Source organism: Engystomops pustulosus, chromosome 7 (assembly GCF_040894005.1).
Source record: "Engystomops pustulosus chromosome 7, aEngPut4.maternal, whole genome shotgun sequence".
In the NCBI taxonomy this organism is placed as follows: Eukaryota; Metazoa; Chordata; class Amphibia; order Anura; family Leptodactylidae; genus Engystomops; species Engystomops pustulosus.
The window spans coordinates 19,847,472-19,857,259 of NC_092417.1; the positions used below are offsets into that span (position 1 = coordinate 19,847,472).

General features: G+C 52.4%; 1 protein-coding gene across 4 annotated transcripts in view; it reads right to left on the bottom strand.

The window, feature by feature from the left end:
• Positions 1-6,658, bottom strand: part of LOC140069371 (uncharacterized) — a 46,182-nt gene extending 39,524 nt beyond the window's left edge. For 2 of the 4 annotated variants that reach the window (XM_072114997.1, XM_072114998.1), the window contains exon 1: positions 6,468-6,657. In XM_072114997.1, coding sequence (XP_071971098.1) covers positions 6,468-6,513 — 46 coding nt within the window. In that variant the 5' untranslated portion in view covers positions 6,514-6,657. Of the gene's footprint in view, positions 1-6,467 lie in introns of all 4 variants that reach the window. The other 2 variants (XM_072114995.1, XM_072114996.1) reach the window with 2 other exon arrangements.
• Positions 6,659-9,788: the final 3,130 nt, after the last annotated feature.

A 9,788-nucleotide genomic window follows, 5' to 3' on the forward strand; every position in this document is an offset into this window, starting at 1 on the left:
TCCTAGCACAGGGGCCTCCTCCTAGCACAGGGGTCTCCTCCTAGCACAGGGGTCTCCTCCTAGTTCAGGGCCTCCTCCTAGCACAGGGGCCTCCTCCTAGCACAGGGGTCTCCTCCTAGCACAGGGGCCTCCTCCTAGCACAGGGTCTCCTCCTAGCACAGGGGCCTCCTCCTAGCTCAGGGCCTCCTCCTAGCACAGGGGCCTCCTCCTAGCACAGGGTCTCCTCCTAGCACAGGGGCCCTCTCCTAGCTCAGGGCCTCCTCCTAGCACAGGGGTCTCCTCCTAGCACAGGGGTCTCCTCCTAGCACAGGGGCCTCCTCCTAGCACAGGGTCTCCTCCTAGCACAGGGGCCTCCTCCTAGCACAGGGGCCTCCTCCTAGCACAGGGTCTCCTCCTAGCACAGGGGCCTCCTCCTAGCACAGGGGTCTCCTCGTAGCACAGGGGCCTCCTCCCAGCACAGGGGCCTCCTCCCAGCACAGGGGCCTCCTCCTATCACAGGGGTCTCCTCCTAGCACAGGGGTCTCCTCCTAGCACAGGGGCCTCCTCCTAGCACAGGGGTCTCCTCCTAGCACAGGGATCTCCTCCTAGCTCAGGGCCTCCTCCTAGCACAGGGGTCTCCTCCGAGCACAGGGGCCTCCTCCTAGCTCAGGGCCTCCTCCCAGCACAGGGCCTCCTCGTAGCTCAGGGGCCTCCTCCTAGCACAGGGGTCTCCTCCTAGCACAGGGGCCTCCTCCTAGCACAGGGGTCTCCTCCTAGCACAGGGGTCTCCTCCCAACACAGGGCCTCCTCCTAGCTCAGGGCCTCCTCCCAACACAGGGCCTCCTCCTAGCTCAGGGGCCTCCTCCTAGCACAGGGCCTCCTCCTAGCACAGGGGCCTCCTCCTAGCACAGGGGCCTCCTCCTAGCACAGGGGCCTCCTCCTAGCACAGGGGCCTCCTCCTAGCACAGGGGTCTCCTCCTAGCACAGGGGCCTCCTCCTAGCACAGGGTCTCCTCCTAGCACAGGGGCCTCCTCCTAGCATAGGGGCCTCCTCCTAGCACAGGGGTCTCCTCCTAGCTCAGGGCCTCCTCCTAGCACAGGGGCCTCCCCCCAGCACAGGGGCCTCCTCCTATCACAGGGGTCTCCTCCTAGCACAGGGGTCTCCTCCTAGCACAGGGGCCTCCTCCTAGCACAGGGATCTCCTCCTAGCTCAGGGCCTCCTCCTAGCACAGGGGCCTCCTCCTAGCACAGGGGCCTCCTCCTAGCACAGGGTCTCCTCCTAGCACAGGGGCCTCCTCCTAGCACAGGGGTCTCCTCCTAGCTCAGGGCCTCCTCCTAGCACAGGGGTCTCCTCCTAGCACAGGGATCTCCTCCTAGCTCGGGGTCTCCTCCTAGCACAGGGGTCTCCTCCTAGCACAGGGGTCTCCTCCTAGTTCAGGGCCTCCTCCTAGCATAGGGGTCTCCTCCTAGCACAGGGCCTCCTCCTAGCACAGGGGTCTCCTCCTAGCACAGGGCCTCCTCCGAGCACAGGGGTCTCCTCCTAGTTCAGGGCCTCCTCCTAGCATAGGGGCCTCCTCCCAGCACAGGGCCTCCTCCGAGCACAGGGGTCTCCTCCTAGCACAGGGGTCTCCTCCTAGCACAGGGGTCTCCTCCTAGCTCAGGGCCTCCTCCTAGCACAGGGGTCTCCTCCTAGCACAGGGGTCTCCTCCGAGCACAGGGGCCTCCTCCTAGCTCAGGGCCTCCTCCCAGCACAGGGCCTCCTCGTAGCTCAGGGGCCTCCTCCTAGCACAGGGGTCTCCTCCTAGCTCAGGGGCCTCCTCCTAGCACAGGGGTCTCCTCCCAGCACAGGGGTCTCCTCCTAGCACAGGGGTCTCCTCCGAGCACAGGGGCCTCCTCCTAGCTCGGGGCCTCCTCCTAGCACAGGGGCCTCCTCCTAGCACAGGGGCCTCCTCCTAGCACAGGGGCCTCCTCCTAGCACAGGGGCCTCCTCCTAGCACAGGGGCCTCCTCCTAGCACAGGGGCCTCCTCCTAGCACAGGGGTCTCCTCCTAGCACAGGGATCTCCTCCTAGCTCAGGGCCTCCTCCTAGCACAGGGGCCTCCTCCTAGCACAGGGGCCTCCTCCTATCACAGGGGTCTCCTCCTAGCACAGGGGCCTCCTCCTAGCACAGGGGCCTCTTCCTAGCACAGGGGTCTCCTCCTAGCACAGGGGTCTCCTCCTAGCACAGGGATCTCCTCCTAGCTCAGGGCCTCCTCCTAGCACAGGGGCCTCCTCCTAGCACAGGGTCTCCTCCTAGCACAGGGGCCTCCTCCTAGCACAGGGGTCTCTTCCTAGCTCAGGGCCTCCTCCTAGCACAGGGGCCTCCTCCCAGCACAGGGGCCTCCTCCTATCACAGGGGTCTCCTCCTAGCACAGGGGCCTCCTCCTAGCACAGGGGTCTCCTCCTAGCACAGGGGTCTCCTCCTAGCACAGGGGTCTCCTCCTAGCACAGGGATCTCCTCCTAGCACAGGGGTCTCCTCCTAGCACAGGGGTCTCCTCCTAGTTCAGGGCCTCCTCCTAGCATAGGGGTCTCCTCCTAGCAAAGGGGTCTCCTCCTAGCTCAGGGGTCTCCTCCTAGCTCAGGGCCTCCTCCTAGCACAGGGTCTCCTCCTAGCACAGGGGTCTCCTCCTAGCTCAGGGCCTCCTCCTAGCACAGGGGTCTCCTCCTAGCACAGGGGCCTCCTCCTAGCTCAGGGCCTCCTCCCAGCACAGGGCCTCCTCCTAGCTCAGGGGCCTCCTCCTAGCACAGGGGTCTCCTCCTAGCACAGGGGCCTCCTCCTAGCACAGGGGTCTCCTCCGAGCACAGGGGCCTCCTCCTAGCTCAGGGCCTCCTCCCAGCACAGGGCCTCCTCGTAGCTCTGGGGCCTCCTCCTAGCACAGGGGTCTCCTCCTAGCACAGGGGCCTCCTCCTAGCACAGGGGTCTCCTCCTAGCACAGGGGTCTCCTCCCAACACAGGGCCTCCTCCCAACACGGGGCCTCCTCCTAGCTCAGGGGCCTCCTCCTAGCACAGGGGCCTCCTCCTAGCACAGGGGTCTCCTCCTAGCACAGGGGTCTCCTCCTAGCACAGGGGCCTCCTCCTAGCACAGGACCTCCTCCTAGCACAGGGGCCTCCTCCTAGCACAGGGGCCTCCTCCTAGCACAGGGGCCTCCTCCTAGCACAGGGGTCTCCTCCTAGCACAGGGCCTCCTCCTAGCACAGGGGTCTCCTCCTAGCACAGGGGCCTCCTCCTAGCACAGGGGCCTCCTCCTAGCACAGGGGTCTCCTCCTAGCACAGGGGCCTCCTCCTAGCACAGGGGTCTCCTCCTAGCACAGGGCCTCCTCCTAGCACAGGGGCCTCCTCCTAGCTCAGGGCCTCCTCCTAGCACAGGGGCCTCCTCCTAGCACAGGGGTCTCCTCCTATCACGGGGGCCTCCTCCTAGCACAGGGGTCTCCTCCTAGCACAGGGGCCTCCTCCTAGCTCAGGGCCTCCTCCTAGCACAGGGGTCTCCTCCTATCACGGGGGCCTCCTCCTAGCCCGTGTGCTAGGAGGCCCCTGTCATCTCTGTCTACAGCCTCACCACACAGAAAAAGCTGAGTAGGCATAAAATCAGTCTGTGTATGTCTACTATACTGCATAAACAGTACTACTACTCCTATCCTGTATATATGGGCGCAGCACAGTACTTTTACTCATATCCTGTATATATAAGCACAGTACTACTACTCCTATCCGCTATAAATAAGCACAGTACTACTACTCCTATCCTGTATATATGAGCACAGCACAGTACTACTACTCCTACTCTGTATATGGCGTCAGCACAGTACTACTACTCCTATCCTGTATATATGGGCACAGCACAGTACTACTACTTCTAACCTGTATTTATGGGCACAGCACAGTACTACTACTCCTATCCTAAATATATGGGCACAGCACAGTACTACTACTCCTGTCCTGTATATATGGGCACAGTACTACTACTCCTATCCTGTATATATTAGCACAGTACTACTACTCCTATCCAGTATATATTAGCACAGTACTACTACTCCTACCCTGTACATATGCAAAGCACAGTACTACTACACCTATCCTGTATATATGGAGTCAGCACAGTACTACTACTCCTATCCTGTATATATGGACACAGCACAGTACTACTACTCCTATCCTATATATATGGACACAGCACAGTACTACTACTCCTATCCTGTATATATAAGCACATTACAGTACTACTATTCCTATCCTGTATATATGGGCACAGTACTACTACTCGTATCCTGTATATATTAGCACAGTACTACTACTCCTATCCTGTATATATTAGCACAGTACTACTACTCCTACCCTGTACGTATGCAAAGCACAGTACTACTACACCTATCCTGTATATATGGGCACAGCACAGTACTACTACACCTATCCTGTATATATGGAGTCAGCACAGTACTACTACTCCTATCCTGTATATATGGGCACAGCACAGTACTACTACACCTATCCTGTATATATGGAGTCAGCACAGTACTACTACTCCTATCCTGTATATATGGGCACAGCACAGTACTACTACACCTATCCTGTATATATAAGCACATTACAGTACTACTATTCCTATCCTGTATATATGGGCATAGCACAGTACTACTACTCCTATCCTGTATATATAACCACATTACAGTACTACTATTCCTATCCTGTATATATGGGCACAGCACAGTACTACTACTCCTATCCTGTATATATGGGCACAGCACAGTACTACTACTCCTATCCTGTATTTATAAGCACAGTACAGTACTACTACTCCTATCCTGTATATATGGGCACAGTACTACTACTCCTATCCTGTATATATTAGCACAGTACTACTACTCCTATCCTGTATACATTAGCACAGTACTACTACTCCTACCATGTATATATGCACAGCACAGTACTACTACACCTATCCTGTATATATGGAGTCAGCACAGTACTACTACTCCTATCCCGTCTTTATAAGCACAGTACAATACTACTATTCCTATCCTGTATATATGGGCACAGCACAGTACTACTACTCCTATCCTGTATATATGGAGTCAGCACAGTACAACTACTCCTATCCTGTATATGTGTACACAGCACAGTACTACTACTCCTATCCTGTATATATTTGCACAGTACTACTACTCCTATCCTGTATATATGGGCAGAGCACAGTACTACTACTCCTATCCTGTATATATGGGCACAGCACAGTACTACTACTCCTATCCTGTATATATGGACACAGCTCAGTACTACTACTCCTATCCTGTATATATGGGCACAGCTCAGTACTACTACTCCTATCCTGTATATATGGGCACAGCACAGTACTACTACTCCTATCCTGTATGTATGGGCACAGCACAGTACTACTACTCCTATCCTGTATATATGGGCACAGCACAGTACTACTACTCCTATCCTGTATATATGGGCACAGCACAGTACTACTACGCCTATCCTGTATGTATGGGCACAGCACAGTACTACTACTCCTATCCTGTATATATGGGCACAGCACAGTACTACTACTCCTATCCTGTATATATAACGCAGCACAGTACTACTACTCCTATCCTGTATATATGGGCACAGCACAGTACTACTACTCCTATCCTGTATGTATGGGCACAGCACAGTACTACTACTCCTATCCTGTATATATGGGTACAGCACAGTACTACTACTCCTATCCTGTATATATGGGCACAGCACAGTACTACTACTCCTATCCTGTATATATGGGCACATCACAGTACTACTACTCCTATCCTGTATATATGGGTACAGCACAGTACTACTACTCCTATCCTGTATATATGGGCACAGCACAGTACTACTACTCCTATCGTGTATATATGGGCACAGCGCAGTACTACTACTCCTATCCTGTATATATGGGCGCAGCACAGTACTACTACTCCTATCCTGTATATATGGGCACAGTACAGTACTACTACTCCTATCCTGTATATATGGGCACAGCACAGTACTACTACGCCTATCCTGTATATATGGGCACAGCACAGTACTATTACTCCTATCCTGTATATATGGGCACAGCACAGTACTACTACTCCTATCCTGTATATATGGGTACAGCACAGTACTACGACTCCTATCCTGTATATATGGGCACAGCACAGTACTACGACTCCTATCCTGTATATATCCCCCTCGCCACAAAAAAACACGAAAAAATATACAGTTTTCTAGTGCACAGGGAAGGAAAGAGTTAAAGCAACCTGTAACAACCTGTTTGCAAGTGTTTTTAACCTTTCATTCCTGCGTCAGCAGACACAGTGTTGTAGGGGGAGGGAGAGGACAGACCCAAATATCCGTAGATGTAAAGAGAAGAAGGAGAATCTATTAACCTTGTTGCCATAAAACGTTACTAATCATAAGGAGCCAACTACAGGGGGCGCACTTACCTGCCCTGCAGAGAGATAGGTACGCTAGTGCCCACAGGAGCCTCATTGTATGTGTGCGGGTGTATGGGGGCCAGGAGTGCGGGGTCTTCTGCCTGGGTTTTGGGTCACTTCATAAAAGGAAGTGGGCTTAACTTCTCCTTATAATTCTCGCGGGAAGTCGAGACACAGAGTAAGACAGACTATTTATAGAGCAGAGAGTACATATACCACTTTCCCAGGAGGGCGGGGACGAGATACAGGAGGGGGGCCTCCTCCTAGCACAGGGGTCTCCTCCTAGCACAGGGGCCTCCTCCTAGCTCAGGGCCTCCTCCTAGCACAGGGGTCTCCTCCTATCACGGGGGCCTCCTCCTAGCCCGTGTGCTAGGAGGCCCCTGTCATCTCTGTCTACAGCCTCACCACACAGAAAAAGCTGAGTAGGCATAAAATCAGTCTGTGTATGTCTACTATACTGCATAAACAGTACTACTACTCCTATCCTGTATATATGGGCGCAGCACAGTACTTTTACTCATATCCTGTATATATAAGCACAGTACTACTACTCCTATCCGCTATAAATAAGCACAGTACTACTACTCCTATCCTGTATATATGAGCACAGCACAGTACTACTACTCCTACTCTGTATATGGCGTCAGCACAGTACTACTACTCCTATCCTGTATATATGGGCACAGCACAGTACTACTACTTCTAACCTGTATTTATGGGCACAGCACAGTACTACTACTCCTATCCTAAATATATGGGCACAGCACAGTACTACTACTCCTGTCCTGTATATATGGGCACAGTACTACTACTCCTATCCTGTATATATTAGCACAGTACTACTACTCCTATCCAGTATATATTAGCACAGTACTACTACTCCTACCCTGTACATAAAGAGAAGAAGGAGAATCTATTAACCTTGTTGCCATAAAACGTTACTAATCATAAGGAGCCAACTACAGGGGGCGCACTTACCTGCCCTGCAGAGAGATAGGTACGCTAGTGCCCACAGGAGCCTCATTGTATGTGTGCGGGTGTATGGGGGCCAGGAGTGCGGGGTCTTCTGCCTGGGTTTTGGGTCACTTCATAAAAGGAAGTGGGCTTAACTTCTCCTTATAATTCTCGCGGGAAGTCGAGACACAGAGTAAGACAGACTATTTATAGAGCAGAGAGTACATATACCACTTTCCCAGGAGGGCGGGGACGAGATACAGGAGGATTTCTGCCTTTTTGGACAGGAAATTCTCAGATACATCAAACGTAAAATTGAGCAAAATGTATGTAGCCACTACACGCCTTCTGTTGAAAATTCTCAGTTGATAAATGTGTTGCTGCACACTCACTGGTGTATTTTTACCGCCATAGGGCCAAATGTATCACTTTTGTGCGCCTAAGTGTAGTAGTTGCGTCTAAATTTTGGCGCACTGTTGCAATTTTCGCGCAGTTTAGGCGCAACGTTAGATTCGGGCACTTACATGTCATCCTGCTACAAGCTCCTCTCTGCTTCTCCCACAGCCCAGAATGAAGATAACACTCACAGCAGCACCCAGGTGTGTGACACCCAGCACCCAGTGACCTCCTCAGCAGGGGCTTCTCCTGGAGGGGATCCTCCAGTGCTGGTCTCCTGCTGCGACCGGTAATTCTGCACAGTATCCTCCTCAGACACCAGTGGGATCATCCTGCTACACGGGGGACACTTCTCTGTACTATCTGCAAAATCCTGCAAACTTCTCTCCCGTCCTGCTCTGAGCTCAGGATTCTGCAGATTGTTTTGTACATAGAAGGTGATGAACTGTAAATAGAGTCTGCAGCTCCTGTCTGTATTATCTGTACTAGTGTCTGCAGTGTATGTAATGTCTGTATTATCTGTACTAGTGTCTGCAGTGTATGTAGTGTCTGTATTATATGTACTAGTGTCTGCAGTGCATGTAGTGTCTGTATTATATGTACTAGTGTCTGCAGTGCATGTAATGTCTGTATTATCTGTACTAGTGTCTGCAGTGTATGTAGTGTCTGTATTAGGGTACATTCACACGCGGTATGCCCGCCGTGCGGGCATACCGCCGTGTGCTGGAGGTGAGGAGGAGGTGACCCCTCCTCCCTCCATAGGAAATAGCGGCACACGGCCGCACATCCGCCGAAAGATAGAGCTTGCTCTATCTTTTTGCGGTGTGCGGCCCGGATCGGTGCCACACATGTGTGGCACCGGATCCCCGCCGTGCCGCTATTGCCGTCTATGGGGACGTACATGCGGCCGCAAATTTGCGGCCGCATGTACGGCCCCGCAGACGGCAGTGTGAATGAGCCCTTAGGGTACATTCACACAGCGGTATGCCCGCTGTGCGGACCTACCGCCGTGTGCTGGAGGAGAATAGCGGCGCACGGCCGCACACACGCCGAAAGATAGAGCATGCTCTATCTTTTTGCGGTGTGCGGCCCGTGTGTGGCACCGTATCCCCGCCATGCCGCTATTGCCATCTATGGGGACGTACATGCGGCCGCAAATTTGCAGCCGCATGTACGTCCCCGCAGACTGCCATGTGAATGTGCCCTTATCTGTACTAGTGTCTGAAGTGTATGTAATGTCTGTATTATCTGTACTAGTGTCTGCAGAGTATGTAATGTCTGTACTCGTGTCTGCAGTGTATGTAATGTCTGTACTAGTGTCTGCAGTGTCTGTATTATCTGTTCTAGTGTCTGCAGTGTATGTAATGTCTGTACTAGTGTCTGCAGTGTATGTAATGTCTGTACTAGTGTCTGCAGTGTATGTAATGTCTGTACTAGTGTCTGCAGTGTATGTAATGTCTGTACTAGTGTCTGCAGTGTATGTAATGTCTGTACTAGTGTCTGCAGTGTATGTAATGTCTGTACTAGTGTCTGCAGTGTCTGTATTATCTGTACTAGTGTCTGCAGTGTATGTAATGTCTGTACTAGTGTCTGCAGTGCATGTAATGTCTGTATTATCTGTACTAGTGTCTGCAGAGTATCTCAAGTCTGTACTCGTGCCTGCAGTGTATGTAATGTCTGTACTAGTGTCTGCAGTGTATGTAATGTCTGTATTATCTGTACTAGTGTCTGCAGTGTCTGTAATGTCTGTATTATCTGTACTAGTGTCTGCAGAGTATGTAATGTCTGTATTATCTGTACTCGTGTCTGCAGTGTCTGTATTATCTGTTCTAGTGTCTGCAGTGAATGTAATGTCTGTATTATCCAAATGGAACGTGAAGTCTGGGTGGCACTACTGGGTGTACATCAAATTTGCCAAAGTGCTGGTCTGTATATTTCAATTGGTCTCTGTCAGAGGGTCCCAGTACAAGACAAATGGGT